The sequence below is a fragment of the Battus philenor genome, unplaced genomic scaffold (assembly GCF_028537555.1).
Source record: "Battus philenor isolate CCGP_79_NKW_IND1 unplaced genomic scaffold, ilBatPhil1.0.hap1 SCAF_4, whole genome shotgun sequence".
NCBI lineage: Eukaryota > Metazoa > Arthropoda > Insecta > Lepidoptera > Papilionidae > Battus > Battus philenor.
Window position 1 is genome coordinate 13,680,727 of NW_027181704.1, and position 23,662 is coordinate 13,704,388.

The 23,662-nt window shown below is 31.3% G+C and overlaps 1 protein-coding gene across 1 annotated transcript in view; it reads left to right on the top strand.

The window, feature by feature from the left end:
- Positions 1-23,662, top strand: part of LOC137928904 (nephrin-like) — an 86,853-nt gene that overhangs the window by 60,704 nt on the left and 2,487 nt on the right. The window contains exons 6-14 of the mRNA XM_068771908.1: positions 2,514-2,668; positions 3,241-3,385; positions 5,469-5,599; positions 7,065-7,224; positions 13,355-13,506; positions 14,863-15,082; positions 16,334-16,549; positions 17,877-18,014; positions 23,283-23,387. Coding sequence (XP_068628009.1) covers positions 2,514-2,668; positions 3,241-3,385; positions 5,469-5,599; positions 7,065-7,224; positions 13,355-13,506; positions 14,863-15,082; positions 16,334-16,549; positions 17,877-18,014; positions 23,283-23,387 — 1,422 coding nt within the window. The remainder of the gene's footprint in view (positions 1-2,513; positions 2,669-3,240; positions 3,386-5,468; positions 5,600-7,064; positions 7,225-13,354; positions 13,507-14,862; positions 15,083-16,333; positions 16,550-17,876; positions 18,015-23,282; positions 23,388-23,662) is intronic.

Genomic DNA, 23,662 nt, shown 5'->3' on the forward strand with positions numbered 1-23,662 from the left:
GTTAACTATAGTAGTTTGAACGAATGTTTCGTTTATGCGAAATGATATAATTTCAAGTGTCGTGTAAGACGACAGACAGATTAATAAAATAGTACTTTTTATTAAATATCTATAAGTAACTTTTTGAAAAATCCTCTTTATTTTTTTTTGGAAAAGAGGTTCAGCGGATAAATATGCGCAAATTTCGTTAAAATCTCTAAAGATGGCACCTTAATTTAACCCATACACGTCTACTAAAAAGCATAGTCCTCCCTCAAACATAAGTATGGGGGGATATATCATTATTGTCGCGTTGCTGCCCATCCCCTGTGAACGGATTTTTGAGCAGTGGCAATTTATATAATAAACGCTACAAATTGTAAATTACAAAGGGTTGCATCCCGGAATCGAACCCGCGATATACGATAGAAGTCTGTCATTTACCGCTAAACTATCACTGCCCGACTAAAAAGTACAAAACAGATGCATATTGATTAAAAAGTGTAGGAGAAATTCCATTGTTAAGAATACATATATGTGTTTACTTTAGGACATCTTTAACGATTGTACTTTTAAAAATTATCGTACATAGTGTGCTAAGTGGCAGTGGGAGGGGTACATTGCTCGTGTAACTAATGGCCGTTGGAGCTGAAAGACCAAAGACCACGTAGCGTGGGTAGGCCCTGGTAAAGGAGGACATAGGTAAGGTCCCATGAAGGAACTGGATGCCGGCAGCCGGGGCTGACCTTTGGGGGAAGCCTATGCATTGCAGTGGGCGTCCATCGGCTGAAAAGAATGGATTATGTATCACAATAACAGTTTCTCTAATATTCTTACCGAAACAAACAATCACGCCACACACAGCCATTAGTTGATCGTCAAGGCTTTTCATCACTTACTCAGACACTGCTCCCGATTTAAATCCAAAAGACGTAACCACGTGACCTTATGTGAAAACCTTAATATACCTCCGTTCAACTTACCGGACCTCAGGAAAAAATCTACCGCAGAATCTTTTGATGAATTGGCACGGCACATTGTCCTAATTCTCAAGGCATTTAACAGTCTATAGCGCTTGGGCATCGACTTAAAATAAAATAATGTACCAACTAATATATAATTGAGTAAAACTTACAAATTTTATTGTTAATATGTATAAATTTTAGCTGTATTTACCAAATGAGAAAATTGTGTAAGAAAAATTATAAAAATTATAAAACGCTGTCGTGCCTCGCAGCTGGGAGAAGAAAGATCCGTATCAAATAGCGGCAACCCTCTCCTAACTGTCTGCGTTTAGTAATAGGGAAAAATATTGTAAAATAAACACTAGCGATACAGATGTGAATTAATGATAAAAAAAAGTTGATCGCTAGTTCGGCTCCGGCCCGTATGTTGTTTACGTCTTGAAACCTTGGCAGATATCTTGCTTGTGTATATTATAAAAGTGCACCTCAATACATTCCGTCAACTTCAGTCTTGTAGTTTAATTTATTATATGATAATTAGAGAAAACAACTTAATAGATATTTTACAATAACGTGAATGATATATGAATTGGTAAAAGTTTTAATATAAAAATCGCATAGTAGCTCAAACTCGGTTGCTGCAAAATGAAATCCAGGAAAATCCCAGCGATTAACCTAGATCAAACGGCATGCTTGTCCGCGCCGCAGATTATCTCAGATATGACGTCGGATTACGGAATTCTTTTGTGTCCTTTTTACCGACACGCCAGAGCGCGATCATTAGTTTTTATTTGTGCGGCTTCATTGTCCTACCGTAACACCATCGCTTTGCTAGAAAAACAGGAAATTATTCTCCATTATCATAATAATATTATTTTAGCTGGTAATGCACGCTACGCCCGACCCCATGGTTAAACTTTCAAAAAGTTTTATGCCAGCTACGTTTTCGTCGTTATACACTTTTATTTCAGCTGCTAATGGAATATAATTAGCTTATTTTTAAATAGAATTTTAATTTTCGACGTTGGTGTATTTCATTCCTGTTACTTTATTACGGAGTAACATCAATTAAAACGGTTATAACTTTTTTTCTTCACGCTAATTATATTCAACTATAACTGTATAGATTTTAAATGTTATTTAATTATGGTTTTTACAGTTCAGATCTGAATTTAAATTTTAAAAAATAATAAGAACAGAAAGAATTTTCTCTGTCCATGGATATTTTTTATGAATTTAGTGGAGTTTTTATCTTTTCATTTAACACATTGAGTATCTAAATATTCACTTTAAATTAAATGTTTTTCGTTTGTTTTACTTAGTTAAATTGACGCCTCCAAGACTTTGCTTGTTCATTTTAATATCATAAGTTAAAGAAGATGCATAATAAAAAAATATTTTTATTATTTAATTAAGACATGTACATGATTGTACATGAATCCAACGGAAACACCTTCCCTTGCACCGTTTATTAATTTGTTAAAAAAGCCATATATAAAAGCAATCTGTCACCAGACATCTTTTATAGTTATGTTTTTCTTTATTAATCAATTATATTTTTCTATACAGTGCGGCCTCTTCTAGTAGAAATTTTGGCAAGAGAACAGCCTTTGTCAGTTGGCCAAGAAGCGGAACTTGCGTGCAGAGCTGTGGGGGCTCGACCTCCTGCAATAATAACTTGGTGGCTTGATGATAAGGAAATTGTCGTTACTGAACCTCAAAAGGTAAAAATAAAGATAAGAAAAATTGTGCGACTAAGTATCGAATTAAATTTATTACAAGATAACAAAGTATCTACGGCTTGTAGAAATAGACTGAACCTTTGTGTATTTAATTCGTAAACTTCTAAAAATGTTTCAATTAGTTTACCTATTTTTATATTAATGTAATACACTGATATAGAGATCCATTACCTTATCTATGTATCATTTTATAAGTTAATATGGCATGCATAAACGCTCCTGCTGAAGTTTCAATATAACAGATCTGGGAATTAAAATTATGAATATATTGTTTATTAAAATAGTATTTGTTATAGAATAAAAAAAATTAGGATATTTTTTAAATATTTAACCAAAAAATTTTTCATGCAAAAAGGCATCAAATAAATCATAATTTTATTTATTTATTTATAGACCAATGAAGTTTTATGTCGTAAAATAAAATTTAATACAAGAATTTGGTTTGTTGTATTAATATCACTGTAATTTTAGTATAGAGTTATAACAATACATATATAATTATTTACACCTCGAAACCAATTGTAAGTATAAGCTAAAACAATGACTGTCCGCAGAACTCAGACGATTCAAATGAGACAGTGTCATTTCTGCGATGGACCCCGCGGATGGAACACGACGGGCACATTCTTACCTGTCGAGCATCTCATGCGAAACTGGAACACGCTACTATTGAGACCACCATGTCACTCAACCTGCATTGTAAGATTTTTCTTTTCTCACACAAATAGAAACACAGGTTTTCACCGACGTACTTTAACTCTTATTGTTTCTTTAATGAATGCTCGTTGTGTACGTTTGCTTTGTTTGGAAGGTAGCATTTTTGTTTAAACGTTTTATTTAGTTTCTAATAAAACGACACGATCGTCTTTTAAAACGTTTTCGTAAGAAATTCGCCGTCGAGACAGACTTTGTGTAACTATATGTTGCTCTGTCGCATTTTAATGAAAAACATATATTTGTGTTACGCGTTTCAGATCTATCAATTACTTTATAAACAAAATGTGAATTAAATATATTTACTAAATAATAATTTTGTAGTAATTAATTTTTTTTCAAAATTTATGAGTTACATTATTGTCGCATTTGATCATTGTACAAAGTATTATGAACGTTATGTAAAAAAAATTAATAAAAATGTTTACGCCATTTTATTGATTATTTATGATACCATTGATTATTGGTTAGGCCATAACTTAATTGACTGCAAATTAAATACACATTTACCTGTTAATAGCTTTTACAATCATACTGTATAATGCATTTTTTAATAATTGTATTGTGTATTCAATAATCTTAGCTTTATTTCATACCAAGCTTACAATTGTATACATAAGAAAGTTATATATATATATATATATATATATATATAAATAACAAATAATATATAGCTTTGAAAATGTTTGTACATAAATTTTAAATAAAAACGTTTTGGGTTTATATTCAAATAGCATCATTGTGAAACTTCGTTCGAGATCCTTTTGAACTACTCGGTAGTCAGTAAGCGACGTCTAAGGAATAAATTGTAAGATATAGTTCATTTAACTTTATTCTAAATACGTAACTATTTAATATATCATAACGTAAATATAAAAAAATGTTTCTAACCAACTTAGTTGCTCAAACTTGTTCAATCAATATAACATTAATAAGGGTACCTTTTCGAAGTACAGAGTTTGGTGTTGATTGGCCTATTTCTTGGCATTGCACAGGCCTAGCGATACCAGTGTAGACTCTATAATAGATTGTAAAGTGTCTGGAAATTATGATAAATTATTACCACATCTTAACATTATATCAAGGACAGTCAGAAGACTGAAATAACACTTTAACGATATAACGACAAACAATATACTGAATAACCTTTTTGATGAAAAAAATTACAATGTTTCAATTTTTCTCACGTTTATGTGTCTTGTAAATATCGGTGTTTTTTTATTTATTTAATCTGTAGAGTACAGACATTAGTGTCCGTGCTTTAGTTTTTACAATAGTTAATAGTTGTTTTTTTGCTGGCGTTTTAAGTTATTCCAGTTTATTCAAAAATTATATCCTTACCTAAAACTGTTTTAAACTGTGTTAAATTTTTGCTTAAATTTCATTTTTTTATAATTATTTTGTGGTGTCCTGTCTGTTCGTTATTTTTCATAACGCCCCAATAATGTCTTGTTTTTACTTTACAGTTACATTACTATAAATTTATTTCATTCTTTTTTCAAATTAGATATTTAATTAAATACATTTTTATTATTATAACGAAAGATGTGTCTACTAAGCTATACAAAATATTTTTGGTATTATTTATGTTAACAAAAATAATATTAAGAAAAAAAGAGGTGAAGGAATGGACAAACGTACTTACCTATAAGCTCTCGTTACAAAACCTACAATACATTTCAATTAAAGACTGTCTTCATAAGATGGTGTTGACGATAGGTAATGATAAAAGGCTATAGGGTCAATTTATTTAGAAATAAACAAAATATAGAGTCAAAATGGTTATTCCAGCTGTCTAAAATATCTCTGATCTAATTCCTTTCGATATTATGTTCGGATACTAATCAGATTAATTTTTTTATTTTTTATTTAGTTTGTTATCCTTTTGAGGACATTTAACAATTATTGTGTGGACTAAACGTAAATCTTAATCATCAATCAAAAATAAAGTGGCCGCTCTCTTTTGATACTCTAATAGATGGATGTATGTATTCAATGGACTATTTAAAAATATAACTACCTCTGGATTGATGTGAATAAAAATAAATAATATTTATTTATGATACAGATGTTCCGATAGTAGTTTTGCAACTGGGTTCGAAACTTAATCCCAACGACATCGAGGAAGGTGACGACGTGTACTTCGAGTGTGTCGTGCGAGCCAACCCACCAGCTTATAAAGTAGTTTGGGAGCATAACGTGAGTAAAATAGCTTAGGACGTGAGTTTCATGCATGTAGAACAAATAAAGTTCGCCGACTACCGCTCCAGTTTATAGTTACTTTAAACTGCATACAATGATGAGATTTTTGTATATCTATACATGAAATATGTTCACGTACACTTTTAAGTGGTGAGTGGTGAATAGGAGGCTTGGAATTTGCTTATATAATTAAAACTTTTTGCATTAATTATGTAGGATTACCACTGCTCATAAACAAGTTTCCAGGCGATAGGCAGCAGCGTCCTCTGCGTATCTTAACAAAAGAAATCAAGTGTGGCGATTATGGTATACCGTATATTTCCCCGTAGATATCTTTTTGCTTCCTATGACTTGTAATGAGCGTCAATGGGCTAAAATAAAAAAAAAGCTTAGTGCTTTAAGCAGAAATGATTGCGTTGTAGCAATAACCATTATTCAAAGTAAGTTTCACATCATAGCACAGAGACTTTGATTTCGCAAACGAGAGCTTGACATTATTTCGTATATACCTACATTACTTTTAGATAATATATATATATATATATATATATATATATATATATATATATATATATATATATATATATATATATATATACACTTTATACATACCTATATTTACAACAGTTATTTTGACTGCTTTTAGACAATCGGTATATAAAATGGCGAAATAATAATTAATGTATATAGATATTAGAAAGAATATAAAATCATAGAAGTTACATTATCATATACCTAATTGTTTTTCTAGTTTAAATTAAAAATCATTCAAAATTACTGTCTTGAGTTAATATTCAAATATATTTGCATTGAGAAAATCGACGAGGAACTAATAATTGTTACTTTGATTTATTTTACTAGATTAAATTATTAAATTGCTCAAGAAAAAATCTAGCACCAAGTTTAATAAAATAGTTAATTTTAATTATTTTATGCTTCTGTTTCTATTATCTATAAAAGTCTAATATACACAAATTTTATAAATTTTATTCTCTATCTCTCTCATCGCACTCTTAGTGATCTTCGGCAGAGGTTCTTTATTATTAATTATACTAATTAATAATACAGGAATAGTAATAGGTAAAAAAAAAGTTTTTGACGGCTAGGCGATATGTTTTTTAAAAAGGTACATTATAACTTCCTGTTCGCCTTTGTACACGCAAGCGGTCCACCTCTGACTTATGCATTACACATTAAAGACATTTATTTATCCATTACTTTAACACTTTTACTTCTTTTAAAAAAGCTTCTACTAACCTTTGTTGTTATTAACTACGCTTAATGAACAATGCCATTTTTTTTTTAATTAAGCCCGTATTAACGATGGAACCGAAAGAAGTTGACGCGACAAAAGAATTTCATAGAGTTACGAAGATTCTGCACTTTCTAAATTGACTTTTAAATAGAAGGCTTTATGCGAGCTCGTTAAAAGGGGCCATTAAAAATAATCTTTCGCTTCCAGGGTCAAGTAATGACGCACAATCAGCGCGCCGGCGTCATAGCGGGCTCAGCGCATTTGGCTTTGCAAGGAGTGTCGAGGGAACAGGCAGGCCGGTACGTGTGTACTGCCTCCAACGTTGAGGGAGACGGGAGATCGCCGCCCGTGAATCTCCTAGTTATATGCAAGTATTAATTCATTCTATTACGTTGTAACGTTCACGTGAGAACGTTTTGTATTACGAATCACTATGGCTGAAATTATTTTGACAGTTAAATTACTATTGCACGTTCGAATTCTGACATCAGCAATGGGATAGTCGCTACCATCGTATTCGGTTTTGATTTTCGTCGCAATTGAAGAACGAACAAATATATCTACGAGTGGTTTTTCATTGCCACACACTAAACTCTTATAAATTCATTGAAAATTCATACATCATCGTACCCTTTATCAATTACTAATCTACTGCATACGTTACCGTTTACATAATTTTATATTTAGAAGCCGTTAGCATCGCGCTTAATTCTTAAGATTTACTTGAGATTTATCGAGATTTAATTATAAATGAGACAAGTAGTCAAACCGGCGTAGCTCAGCGAATTGACAAGTTTAAGTGGTGATGAAAAGATCACATAGTGCGCAGAAAAGATGGCCTCCGTGTACTTAAGATTCTAAAGTGGAAACAACAGACCGGAAAGGTTTTTATCACAGCTTAGGACGTCCATCTCGCTGTGGACAGATGACCTTGTTAACTTTATTAGAAGAAACTGGATGCAGGCGGCTTTTAACCGGTCTTATAAAATGAGATGAATGATAATATGTATGAGAGGCCACGACGAAGTCCCACGGTTGAAATGACAATGATGAATTCCAACATCGATCTAAACATAAACATGTGAGCCTTATACAGAATGATTGGCTATAGCCGGAAAAACTTAAAGCGCTTAATGTTTAGTCCATTTATTAGCAAACAACTTTAAAGCCGTTTGAACATTTTTAAACACTCTGAAATATGTTACGTTAATTTATTCTTGTAATTAGAATACGACAGTCCAATAACTTCTGGCATTACAAAGTCTGCAGACAATTCAAATTTTGTTAATAAATTTTCTAACCACATTATCATTAAATTATTTATTATTTATAAAATCATTGATTTTAGGATTGAGTTCACATTTGATCGACATTAAATGAACTAAATATTCATTCCTTTAAAGCTTTTACAACTATATATATTAATCGTATATATCCAGGATATGGCAAGATACTTTTTATGGGTAAACCCTATTTCGGGGTTTGTAAAATATTGCATTATTAAACTAACAACCACAAATTGAAACGTTTCTAACATGCACTCTGAATGTTATTTGTTTTTTAAACGATAGGAGGCTCATTTGAATGCCAAAAGGTTTAAAAATAATTATTTCGTAACACAGAATTGATTTTGTTGTATCTGAACCAATCCAATGAATATTTTAATAATAATTGACAGCAAAGAATAAAAAAATCATTATTCACACATATTTTTATAGCTATTACACCTATAAATAATCACTCGGGATCTACCAAGAAGGTCTGAATAGAAATTACTAAAGCCCTTTTAGAAAACGATTTCCCTCCGGAGCTTTCGTGGCTTATTGTTCACGTGACGTAAATGTAACAATTTCATCGCAGTTATTGCAATACGTGCAATGATTGATTTTGGCCTCAAAATAGTTTCCGCAATGCTAAAACAGGTATTGTATCGATCATCCAGCGAAGCGATGTACGTTAGATGTGAATTCAATTTTCGCTATTGATGGCCCATGCCACCGGTGCAATCTTCTATGCCAATTGGGGACGACGATTTTGGAACACTTATATATATATTCATATATATATATATATGACAAAGTCCAAAATTTTCCATTGTTATTATATAATATTAATTTATATTTATAACATGTTTTAAGTTGTTTGTGCTTTAATATTTGTAAATAGTGGTTGTAAAACCAAAATAAAAAAGCCTTTTACATTCATATTTTTACATTGGAGAGTTGTTAGTAATTTCATAAAAAAAGGTTTTTTGTGCGGTATATTAAAATTTTAAGAAAATTGAAACATAATGAGAAAAACTATCAAGTGGTAATATCGATGTTTATAAGCATCTAGAAAAACAACAATCGTCGCTTAAACTGACCACCGAACTCATGGTAACAAAAAAGTCAAATTTTTAGGAATTTATGGTAGTATCTTGTAGTGATGAAAGTAATTTTGAACAAGTTTATTACAAGAAACTTCGCATATTGCCAAAGAATACGCAAACATGAAGAATATTGGTTATATATTATATAGATTCTTAGTTACTTTGTTTTCTCAGTGAAACTTTTTTATGCGTTCCATATTCACCATCTGAAAAATATTTTTTTAATTCTATTGCGGAAACAATTTTTATAGATCTCACTCGTGAAATCGTTTATGCTTTTTTATGCGGTTCACCGCACAAAAACAGGTTTAAGTATTGGTTCTTATTCGGTGAAGGCTTCCGCCATCATCTTCCGTGACTTCCTATCGCTACACTTACCTAGTTTGTCCTTTCTCCCATGGGTAGATTATGTCAAACTCTCAAAATCTATGTATTCTGTCTACCTTTCTGTTTCCTGATGGTCCCTTTTATATTATTTCTCGTGTGGTCCTCCGATTGTCTTCAAAACGTAATATGTGTTGACTATAGTTTTTAAATATAGGTGCGTGAGCGTAAGTTGAATTTTGGCAGAGCATTCAAATATTTTATCATCACGATTTTGTTAATATATATTGGTTTTCATTTCAATTATATTTATATCAAATTTTCAGTTAAAATGTTAACCTGTACAATATAATTTGCAGTAATAATATAAAAACATATGTTATTAATGAATTGAATATTTATTGGTTATTAAGTGATTTCAATAATTTAAATTTCACTATCTTAAATCCGTTTTCTTTAGTTCTTTAGCACTACGCCTTTTACAGCCTTCACACGACAGAAGCGACAGGGATTGAAATATTTTTTTAAAGATCATTTTTTACAAAGTATACGTAATATAATAATATATATAAATAACCATAATATAGAACGATTTAAAATTATTTGTTCTGTGTTGGTTTACATTTACGTCAGAACAATGAAAGTAAAATATAATAAATTTAATAGACTACAAATGTAACATGTTTTTAGGCTTAATAAATTTTATTCGTCGAGCAAACAAAACGGAAAACTTAAATGGTTTAAATGCTTCACCTCAACTTCCTTATTCTATTAGAGCCTTGTTTTGCTCGAGAATCTCTTGAGCTTTGCCTTCCATTTTTAAAAGTTTTCATTAACAAAAATTTTACACGGTGCACAATATAAGGATATTTTTTTAACAAAAATAATTAGGAAGACGAATTTTTTGCTGGAATATGTTCATGATTTTTTTTCTTGTTGTTTATTCCATTACTAAGTTATTATTTTATTATATATATGTTTTGTCACAGCAATATATAATTAAAAAAAAATATAATTTTTTTAAGTTAAATTTTTTTTAAGTTTAAATGGCCATATTTTTAAAGTAAAGTTGCTGAAAATCTCTAAATAGGAAATAAAATAAGATCGAATAAAATTTTTTAAGAGTTTTAAAGTCACATTTATTATTTTTTTTATTAAGAATTACAAACTAAATCTGTTCTATGTCATAGAAATAGCACTATTGCGGTTGCGAGAAAAGACAAAAATAATTATTATTTGAATAACACGTAATCAGAATTAGCGCTGCGCTCTTCTTATATCCTTTAAATTAAGTAAACAAGTAATAATAATTATGCGAAGAATTCAATAAAAAAGTCGGTTTTTTTTTTGTTAAAGGTTAGCAACAAAATTATAATGTAACATATAAATAGCGCTATTCTGGTTTCGCAAAAAGATAAAAATAATTATTATTTGAATAACTTAAAATCAGGATAGTGCTTGGCTCTTCTGGAATACTTTACACATTAAAAATAATTACTCGAAAAAATAATAAAAAAGGTTGAAACTTTTTTTTAAATTTTTTCCTCAAAAGTTCCAAGGTTGTTTATTCTTATGGTTATATATTTCTGTACATTTGAATTAAACAGTGACTTTTATTTGTAAAAAAGGCATGTTGTAGTATTCTAAAACACTGCACGAAAGTTCGGAGGGTTTTTTTTAAATTATATTAACTATTTCATTTTAAAATTACACTGCATTTCCTACGACATTTGTAACCAAGAGTAGGTATTTTCTATAAGAGCGCACGTCACAACACCATAAATAAGAGCAAACGTTGTTAGAGCTCAATTTATTTCAACTAAGACGCCTCATTGAACACGATCCTATAGCCTTAGGTACTTTGTAAACAACAAATGTACTACGGTAAAAAGTTCTTGAAAACGTGAAGCTTTGTATTGCCAATTGAATTTCTCCAACTTCAATGTACGATAAGTTTTATCCCTAAACTTAACAAGTGACTTCGGAGCAGCTGTAATAATGGGCTCCTTTATAATTCCCACTGCTGGGCACAGGTCTGCTTGTAGAGAACAAAGGAGATAATCTAGCTTGCGACGTCCCTGAAGTTTAAAGGACTTGATAAAAGACTTTTCACTTGAATGCGAGTTATTTCAATTTATTTTTCTGCAACTGAATGCCTCTTATTTAGCTTTTGAAATTTATATTACAGTGGTATTTGCAGTAAGGATCTAATCAAATTAGTAACGCTGGACAGTAGATGGTACTTTTTTATCCATTTATTTGGTTTATACACAGCTTTGAGTGTACACATAATAGAAGAACAGAATATGTAAAATAAAATAAAAAACCTGTGATTTAACAAATGCTAAAAGTACATCAAGTCTTAGTAAGGTAATATATTAAATTTTGATCAATGTTCATGACTATATGAACGAAACACGCCCACATATTTTTGATAAAATGGCAACCAAAAAAATCATAACTGCAAATCTCGTACTCTTTGTGAAATATTAAAATTTTCAATATTTAATCGTACGACGGACATTGGCCTCTTCAGGTTTCTTATAGAACTGATTGAAAGCGATCTGTAATTAGCGTCTGTCTACAACGTTCTTCGTTGTGCTTGTCGCTTTGTGTCGAGTGAAGACTCGAGAACCTTAGGACACCAGCAGCCTCTCAATCTGCTATGTTCGTTCGTTAAGGGATCTCTTTATTCGAGGTGAATGACCTCTCTTTACCTCGCTTCGTTAGGGCGATTGTACAGAACGAGCAGTCACGAAGAGCTGGTATAATCTTCTACGAAAAAGTCATGTTGCAGAAGAAGGCTGTGATGAAAGAAAGAGAAAGAACATCTGAGCTCCTTATCCGCAGTCGGAGACCTGGACGTCGTAGGACATTATACTGCACCCTTCTCCAATCACCATAAAATAACCTTGGCAACGAATTCGGGGTGATCCGCTGCAAGCATGTCCTGGCCTTGCGGTGGCATGCGAGCTAAATCTTGTGTATTTATGAAGGGTAGAGGACTGCGGCTCTATTCTTAGGAGTAGAGGCACTAGGCCGCCACCGTTAAAGCTATGGTAGTAGGCGAAGTCGTTCACGTAGTTTTAACAAAAGGCGTCCAAGAAGACCGTAGGGTTTTAGTCGGTAGAGGTCTGTCATAACTCTTTTGTTGCCCCCACAGGGAAGGATTATCCTAATATACCCTGAATAACCTTTAATACTCCTAAATAACCCTGTCTATAGTCCGTTAAACTATTGTAAACTTCTTAATGAGGTTCGAAGTGAGAGATGACTTTCTGTGCCGTAAGTCATCACTGGTAACACACATTCATCAGTGTGAAAATCAGGGAGGAATCAATAGCCTCCCTGATAAGAGAAAAAAAAAACCAAAGAAGAGTTTCTCCTACTCTGTAGAAAAATAATAAGTATAGTAATAGATAGAAATAAAAGCTAATAAAAATGTAAACATCAAAAATCAAAAAAAAAATAATGTAAAACCATGTGATATTGTAATAATCTTATATAGAAATAAAATAATAAAAATGTAAATAAGTAATGAGGGATGTATGAAAGGCGTTACAGAGCAAAAGGGAAAGACAGAAGAATGAAAAGAACGAAAGATCGTACGATGTATGAAAGACGATAATGAAAATTTAAAAATATATGTAAAAAAATTAAATAATGTTGAATAGTCCCTGTCCCACACAAGATAGGGGGTACGAGAGTCTCCCAATAGCGGGGGCCATAAAAAAAAACACTTTCATTATCACAGAGCTACGTTATAAAAGTATCACAATTTAAAATTAATATTTTTCTGCAGATAAGCCGGTGTGTAGGACGCCTAAAACAACCATCGTAGGGGTAGCAATTAACGAAGCCGCTTCAGTGACATGTGAAGTTGATGCCTTTCCTGCTCCTAAGAATTTTCAATGGACACTCAATAACACTTTGGGAACTGTTGAAGTCGAAGCGGTGAGAGTTTTTTTTTAATATTTATTCTAAGATATGTATGTATGTATGTACATACTCTATGAATATCTGTTTATACCGGAAAAATTAATACAAAGAAACCTATTAGAGTCCAACCTAAGCAACACGGTTTTTTTATAAAATATTATGAAACTATGTAATTGTAGCAAGGAAACACCAAAATTGTTCAGGTCGGTCATCCTACAATTAGCCTTTCTTGTTTTTGTTGACATTAATTTATCGGAATACTTATCTCGGCGATAATATATTTATTCACAGTTTTGATGTGAAGTTTTTAGTTTTTCTTTTATGGTCCCCGTTATTTGGTACCTTTCGTATATTCCCTTGTCAAAGGTAGATAGATTTTTCACCGACTTTTTTATTTTCATTCTCATCTTTTATCCCTCACATTATCTTCTAGATATCTTTCTTTTATTCGTCACATTTTCTACTATTTCTTTTCACACTTTACTTTTTTTACGTCACCTTCCATACTTCTTCTCCTTTACCTCAAAAGTACTACGTTTAATTTTTTTTTTACTAAATTACTTTTGTTTGTCATAATATTTTACATTACAATTTTTTGATTTATATATTTTCTTTTTGGTTTATTAAATTCTACATTACATACTATGGCAATTTGTTTTCTAATTCTAGTATTACCCGACTAGAATTTGTTGGTTTTAATTACTTTACTCGTTATCTTTTTACAATACTCCAAGAAGTTTTGGCACCGTTTTTCTTCCTCTAACCGCAATATTTTCCTAATCTACTCTCTGATGTTCTTATTTGGTTTAGCATCTTGAGAGTGCTGTGGAAGGCATTCCCTTTGATTCACATAAACGTATATTTTATTTTTCAGTTCATTGCAATAGTTGTGTGTGATTTTTGGTCTACTATGAATACTGACATCTCTCTTATATTGAGCATCTTGTTTGTTACCATATAGTATAATATCGTAGTATAATATATATATATATATATATATTATAATATCGCAATATGATGTTTTTAATAGTAAATTTGTTTCTTAAATTTATTCTGTGTTCTTTTTAATCCATATATATATTCACCAAAAAATCAAATCAAATAAAACCGCTACAATATAAGCATCTTTATTATATTCAATTAATATGCTTTTAATATTTTAAATGAACGTTGGCAAGAAGTAAAATGTGTTCAGATGTAAAACTTCCAGAAGAATAGACTTAAAAATCAATGTTATAATTCTCAAACGCAGCGAAATTAATTTGATTCCAACTGCGAATTCAGTATGTGCCTTTATTAATTTACCTCTAAAAGAAATTAACGATCGGATTACGGAAATCGTTTTAATTATAGTTGTGTCTGTTCCAAAAGGGAAAATTTACAGTTAACGGCGACGGGCGCTCTGTTCTATTGTACACGCCGAGCTCGGACACGGACTACGGTTCTCTTGCTTGCAGAGCAACTAACCTCGCCGGACAACAAATTGAACCTTGCAGATATACACTTCTACCCGCTGTCCGGCCCGATCCACCCACTAATTGCTCTTCATTAAACTTGACTGATGACTCAGCGGAACTCCGATGTGTTGCCGGTAATTATTGTTGCAATAAGTTTCGATATTCATTTATAAATCTGATCTTAGCCTTAGTAATTACTTATTTTATACTAGACAATGTCAATGACCTCAAATAATTAAGTAACTAGCTTACACGGCCAGACAATATTTTACTTCTTTTTAAAGTAAAGATGAAATTAAAATTTAAGAATGGGGAGAAGGTGAATTAAATAATCGTTAAAATGTGATAAAGGATTGAAAACACCATCGTCGAGCAATTGAAGCTTTACTGAGAAAAAGAAGTTCTAGAAAGAAGAATAAGGAGAACTTTCTAGATAGATGAGACTCTTAAGAAAAAGAACATATTTCACATTTCGTAGTTCTCAAACTGGTATCTGCTATCTGCAAATGGATAAACATTGAAAGGTCGAAAAAATGTTATATTTTAAAAGTTAATGATAAACACTTTTAACGACAAAAGTTAACCGTATGTTTGTCAGTTACTAATTCTTCTCCATATTTAGCTACGAATCTGGACTTGGCCCCCCAAAAAAGCTAATATATACCTTATAAATGTTTTCGATATACAATGTAGGAGGAAAAAATTAAAAATTCCGTGGACTAATATGAAAAGTCGATTATAGGCGATATCAAAATTAAAAACTAGGTTTACTACGAATAACCTATGCTGAAAGGTAATAGAACGCATGGCACTTATAAAACGTCTGTAATATGGCGGATTTGATGATGAAACCAAATCTGCTATTCAGTCAACATCAAAATTTATGCTCCAGGTTATCAAAGATGGAAACAGTTGACGCAACATAATATAGATAAAGATTATTCAGTGTTCCTTGGTTGCTCTTCTTCATCTTTTCAGCTGATAGAGGCACATTGAAGGCATTGGTTTCCCCCAAAGATCGCCATGAATACCGGTCATGTGCTGTCTCCATCCTGCACCTTGCCCCCGACATTAACTATGTTTTTGATTCACCTAGCGGGGGGTCTATTCTTGTAGTTGCCACTTGATAACCTTTCGGTTCAAACAGCCTGATTTCACAACTCTCAGCAATCAGAAAAACAACAGGAGAATAGTTGACCGTATTGTGCTTTGATACCTATTACTGTTTTTATGTCATTTTTTTATTAAACTAGTTAAAACGATAAATATCAAAAAAATATTAACTTGATATGACGATATATTTATATGTCATTGTACTTAAAATAGAATGTATTAATAAGACAGTTGGCAAAGAAAGAGTTCGCCTAAGTGTGCCTCTGTTTTAGGTTATGATGGTGGCCTTCAAACTACGTACGTAGTTGAAGCGTGGGAAACAGATGCAATAGTTGCCAATATGTCTTCTGAGGTTCCAGTGTGGAAGCTTCACGGACTTGGCTCCGGTAAAGCATTGACGCTCGTTTTTTATGCAAATAATGCTCGTGGAAGATCTGAAATTACAACGTTGCGGGTTCATACGCTGTCAAGACTAGCTTTACAAACTGGTAAGTGCTAAGAAAATTTCAATATATTTCTTATAATGTGACAGCACTTTTTGATTTAGCAATATTGAAATTTTTTTTTCGTATTTTAATACTGTATTTACTTGGGTAACAACATACATAATGGTCTTCGAAATATACACACAACGTTAAAAATGTAGAAGTTAAAATTAAACATGACGAAACAAAATACTAATTAAATAACTAAAATACACTGTCTTTCTATAACTATAAAAGTGAAAAGAAACAAAATATAAAATTATGACTCTTTCTAAGTAGTCCTCCTCCTTCGCTCTATCGTTCACCACCACCATAGTGTTCACGCTAATCACTTTGGGTTCAACTTTCCCTTCATTTCTTTTTACATGTAATATTAGCAATAAAAGTTAGTTGTTCCTTCCTCTAGCCTTTATAGAAACTTTAAATACGGTTTTACAACATAATTTCATGTAATGTCTCTAAATTATCATGTTATTAAAAAGTTTAGCATTCATCACCAAATGCTTTTAATAGAAAAGCTCAGGATCGACTTATGCTATGGCTGTATTAAGGATACTGTGAAATTTACCACAAAAAAGACTCGTCTGAGTTTCTTGTGGTCTCTTTAGATCAAAACGCGTTCGGAAGCATCGTATCTTTAATTTTATGGATACCATTATAAATGCATAGACTGATTCTAGTTTTAATCTAATTGAGGTTTTTTGGTATTCTTATAATGACGCATCCAAGTGGTCAGTGTTCATAAACCTTGGTAGGTAATCCTTTTTCTTCTCTTGTTCTCTCTCTCTCTTGTTCAGTCAGTGGACGCCCACTACGAGGCGCTATCTGCATCCAGCGACTATCCGCGATCTTAACTATGTCGTTGTTTTACACAGTGAAAGCTCTACCCACGCTCTACCGACACATAGTCGCCACTCGAGAACGTTTCCGCCCCAACTGCAATCGGTTGCAAGAGCAATGTACAATATGTGTATAATCTAATATATATAATTCTCGTGTCACGGTGTTCGAACTTGAACTCCTCTGAAACGGCTTGACCGATTTTTACCAAATTTTCTATGTGTATTTAGTAGGTCTGAGAATCGGCTACTATCTAATTTTCAAGTGATAAGGGTTGTTCACCCTTAAATATTTTTTTTTTGGATAAAATTTTTTGTTTTTATTTTTTTATGATACAACATACAAAAATACATACAACTCTAAATTTTCACCCCTCTACGATCAACCCCTATTTTTAAATTGAAAATTCAAAATATTTTTTTTTGCAAAACAACGTTTGCGGGATCAGCTAGTCTAATATAAAAATCAACGATATATTTATTATGTTTAGAAGCAAATACAAGCAGCAGTCGAGTAGATAGCAGTTGGGCGCTGGGCATCGTTGCAGGTATATTCGGAACACTAATCGCAGTGGCAATTATTGCATTAATAGCGAGAAGAAAACACCATCGACCCTTGCAGTACGAAGGTAACGTATCAATTTTTATATACAAGTTAAATCATATACTATTTCTTACACGCTGCATAAATATCGATATTAATATTCATCAAACATATACAGGATGTTTGTAAATAATCATGTAAATTTGTCATGAAAAAGCTATACCTATGTGCAATTACCTTTAATAACGATCAATCTGAATTATGATTTTTTTAATTGCAATGCAACAGGTTAATCACTTCTGGCTGTAAAAAGTCTGTAGGTACAGCTAGCTACATATTTATTAATTTTAATACATAGTAACCTGAATTTAAAAAATCATTTTTCTTAATATAATTGTGTTATATTATTCCTGAAATTGATTTTTATGAGTTATACAATTACCTTTTTAAAGATTTTACACCTGTAACCAAACAACCTGTATATAGATAACATTAAAGAAATACATTAACATTATCCATTTGACTGGACTTATCGTGTTTCCTTTGATTATTGACAATTTACGCGCTATTTAACGGTGGCTCATGTCATCGAAAGATTCGGTACAAAGTGCGGAAAATAATCGGATTCGCCGATCAAAGGACACTTTATTTTGCTCGAGGACGGGGAATTACCGAATAAATACGGCTAGAGGAATTTCCGTTTCCAGATCATTCCTTTTCTTATTTAATAGTGTTGATATCAAACACGTTGATACGCAACAGAAAGCTTAATTACAGTACGATTTATATTTTCAATAAAACAAAATAATTAAAATTATATTGTTATTATGATTTAGTAAAACTAAAACAAAGAGAAATTTATATACATATTTAAAATCGTAAAAATACTTACAATATTAAAGATAGTTATTTGATTATATATATGGTTAGAAAAGGTTGTCTGGCAGAGATCGCATTGAGCCATAAAACCGCCTCTTATACCAAATGAATTCTTTCTTTTTCTATTCTTTTATTTATTGACTTTGGTGTACAAAAAGTGTAAATAAATAATAAATGGTTAATGAAATTGACGTCAAACACTTTGTTGCGCAGTAGGAACTTTAAATTACAATACAATTATTATTTTATTGAAAACAAAAATACTTTATGAGCGTAAGCATTTATTATTGTAATATTGATGTCAAACACATTGATACGTAACCGGATTTTTAAAATACAGTACTATTTTCGTTTTAATGAAAATAGTTTTTGTTTTAATTGGCTTTTGCTTCACTAACAACAAAGCAAATTTTGCATCGAAAGCTTATTTTACTATATTTATTCACAATCAGTATGATTTATTAACCCATTCCGTATATTTGTTATATTAATCAACATAACGTATTCTATATATAAGCATAACAGTTACCAACCACCTATCAATATATGAGGCGTATGGAATCAAAATTAGCTAAATCCACTTAGTGTCAAATCTCACTTTGCCATGGCAACCTTAGCGTAACTAAGCTAGTGAACAGTTCCTTCAATCATTCAACGTGTAAACTAGCTATATCCGTCACAAATTCTATTCAAAAACTCATCTAAGTATCAAAATCATCTACATCCGTGTAAGATGCTTTGTTTTGTAAAAATCCGTCGAAGTATATTTAGCTGCTTTTGATTCTACACACCTCATATGTTATGCTAATTTATTTAATGCAAATGTGCATTTGTCTTAATCGATGCATATCTGCTACGGATATGAGAAATAATCAAAATATTTATTTTATTACATTTTAAAGTACAACCATTTTTAATTTACACTGCACCCTATCTCTGGTAACTTTTTTAAGAAAGGAAAAAATTTTATTATCAATATGTATTAATTACTTGAATTAGAAATAAGCGATGATGTGTTCGATCACCAGATAGTATTTAATTAATTTAAGATTCAGTCGAAATATGCTTAAACAATGTGATGCAATTGAAGCGTTAGTCGAAAAAAACAAAACAGAAATTGTGAGCGCAGAAATGTTCTAACACTACCTCTGAATAGAATCAAAGGAACGACCCTTAATGTGAAGCAGTTACATAACTCAGAAAAATGTTTCTACGTTATTGTACAGATGCAGCATCAATTCAACTTTGAGCGCATACTGCGGAACCATTTCCTAGTGTAATTCCTTATTGTGGAATCCTATTGCTGGAACATATATCTCTCCGCGTCGCGTGTTTCAAGCCCGCAGCTAAGAATATAAATGTGCTAAGAAGGATTTTTATTGCTCTGTTATTGTTACGTCCTTGTTTTAATTTTTTAAAAGCAACCACTTTGTAGCACTCAACGTCAAATGACTAGACTTTTTTTATTTCAAGTATACTATCGAATATGTCCCACATTTTTTCATTAAATTCTACATAAGCGTTTCTGAATCCGTACATCACAGATATTATCACTCTTCTGAAAAACCTGGTAAAAAATGTTAGGTTAGAAACATCAAGAAATCTATTTAGGGCAAGGTGCCTGCAGAAAAATGATCAAGATGAGTACTCTATCCCTAAGGTTTTTGTTCCTACAGATTGAAAACTAACATATATATAACATTCACTTGTAAATTAATGATATTGTTTCTAACTTAAGTAAAAATTTTCGCAATTTTGTACTTCAAACTTCTAGACAGCATAGTGTTAATTTTGTTGGGTTACTTCTTATATGCCTATGGATTTACTAATAAACAATATATATTACAATCATGTGCACCAACTCATCTCTACAAAATGTATACATGGTGTATTATATTTTTATAGAATAAAAGATATAATTTTTTATATATATTAAGAAAGCCCGTTTCATAAGCTTTGAAATGATACCATAATCTCAACGATCTGCGCATTTTTTCAATTTAATCGAATTCGAATCAAAAAGTAACAAAAATTTTATTTGCAAAAAAAAAAAACAAAGGATAATTGAAATTAAGTAAAAACAAAATGTTATAAAAATTTTATTAAATCAGTAATTACTGTTGTGGTGTGGTTTTAATAAGGTGAAGAAAACGCTTATTTTATTTTTAAAACTGTGATGTATTTAAAATGAATTCTTCCCAAACATCTACACATATTTGCGTAATAGTCGTAACTAACGGTGACTCTTGTTCGTTCCACATAAATGTGGCTTTTGTAGCACGAGAACGCTCGAAATTAATTGCTTCCAAAACGGTCATCCGTTCAACAGTTGATTGACCGGGTCACAGCTTAACCCGGACAATTGTTGTCTACGATTGTCCTATAATATAATACTCGAATAGAATAAATTTAACCACTTATGACTACTTCTATCATAATTAATGATTTTATGACGTAATTCTTAGGTTAAATTTAGTTTTTTTTTCTTAAATTTCAAATTTTATTTTTTACTTCCCTCTTTGAGGAAACAAATGTAAGTTACGGAATAAATAAATAGTTATTTTACAACTGAAGTAATATTTTGATTGCAAAATTTTTCCAAATCGAAAATGTTATTCGATTGACAACCGCTATCATCACAGACAGCTCTTGTTATCAAAAATAACAAAATCTTTCTATTTTCCAAAAGATTGTTTTACGTTTTGGAATAGAAGAAAAACATATGACATTTACTTTAGATTAGTACTGTTTATCGATTATAACAAATCGTCTAAACATATCTTAACGTGAATTGTTTTTTAATTACGAATTATTCGCAAAACTAGCTTTCAGGTTTCTATCGGAAAAATTATTTCATATAGAATTTATATTAAGTACATGAAATAATTTATCGAGGTATTACTTTCAGTTCAGACTGGATATATTCATAGTAGACTTTTTTTTTACAAATATGGTGAATCATTTTACGGAAATTATATTTAAAAAAGCTTAATTTGATTCCGAATTTTATTGAACGTGTTTAGAAAATTGGAAGCAATATCTAACACAACTTAACCTTTTAAGACTTTAAAAATATTGAAAGTTTTGAAATCTAGTTATAATAGTATATTAAGGAAAAATATTGAATATATTTATCATTTTATTTGTCCAAGTAGTCCCTAGAATATGCGAATACAAAGCGAAATAAATCATATTCCTGATAGTGAATTTTCCTGATGAATGAAGACAGATTCTCGATCGTGTCCGGAATTTTCTAGCGCATAGATCGAGACGACTAAGGTTTTCACTGCATTTGAAATGTGATTTATGTCCCCGCATTCCCACTGAAATTGCATATGTTTCCTCACTTAGACATCGACATTTTTATTAAGTTTCGTACAATGCTAGTCAGGGAGAAGTAGTTACTTCTATGTTTCCACGTTCTTAAACATTATCTGAAAACATTTTTATTCGCTTCCAGGATTGAAATAAACACAATTATACGCTAAACCCGTTTCGTTTAGCGTATAATTGTGCTACTATCATTACATTTAAACAATTTTTCGTATTTTAGTTTTTAAGCAGGATTTTTTTTGTAATTAAAACTTTTCTGAAATTGTTTTCAAACTTTTCATATTGGTTTTATTGTTTTTATTAATACAATTTGTTGCGAAAGTAATATAATATATCCTCTCTTTATTAGTAATAATATGTTAAGTATAGTATCCGTTATATGTTTATTTCCATAATTAAGTATTTTGTATCTGTAATATTTTACTGTCACGTCGTTTACTTACCTACATATCTTTTATCTTCGCAGTATTCTAGGTAGACTGCTAGGGAATGTCTTCAAAACGTTATTTCAGACATTGCATGAAATATTAAAAAAATTATTTTAGTCAGCCATAATTATCAAGGTAAATAAATAGTACTGTTAATTATGAAGATCTTGTCGCTGATAGCCCGGAGAGCCTACAGTTAGATCGGAAATGAGTTTACGTAACTAAAAGGTTGTGAACTTAACAAAAACTGTACATGTGTGACACTCAAACGAGAGTGCTATGAGTGTGTAAACAAATAAGATGAAACACGATGACATAGTTCACGGAGTGCTATATTACTTTAAATATTAAATAAGTAATCATTACTACAGTTATAGGTTGATATTTATGAGTGAAAACTCTCCGTTAAAAATATTATTTACTTATCTTTTAAAATAAGGTGGATAGACAGATTAATCATTTAAGCTAAGTTACCGCAAAAAATAAAGAATAATAACTTGAGTGTTATATCTATCATTCGATAGCATCTTTGTCTCCAGAGGTAGATATTCGGTATCGAGGGCCGAGCGGTGTGGGGTAAAACATCTATCATATTCACCCGTGCCGTTATTCTTTCCTGTTAAAAAATGACTCATATTTCAAGATGTGTTTGAACTGCGCATTTATTTCGCTGCAATCGCAGATGCACGGAAATAATAAATCGTCCCTTTCAGCCCCAATGCAAGCCGTGAAAGCGTATAAAAGTTCAATACAGGGCGTCAACCATTCACCGATGCAGCCCGACGACAAGAATCCGGATGTCGTGCCGCTGGGTAAAGGTAATACTTTTTTACTATATCGTAAATTAGAGATATTTATTGTGCTAAATATTTTCTTCTGTTTTTAACAAAATTAGAATAATATTGTAATTCTTATTTAATATAAATAAAATTAATTAATGCTAATACACACTGTCTAAAATATTATTACGTAAAGGGTGTATTTGAAAGGAGTTATACGCAAAATATAAATTTCTAACTTTATTCCATTGCCGTTTATAAATAAGGCTAATAAAAAGAAATAAGCATAACTTTAAAGATTTCATTTAAAAATC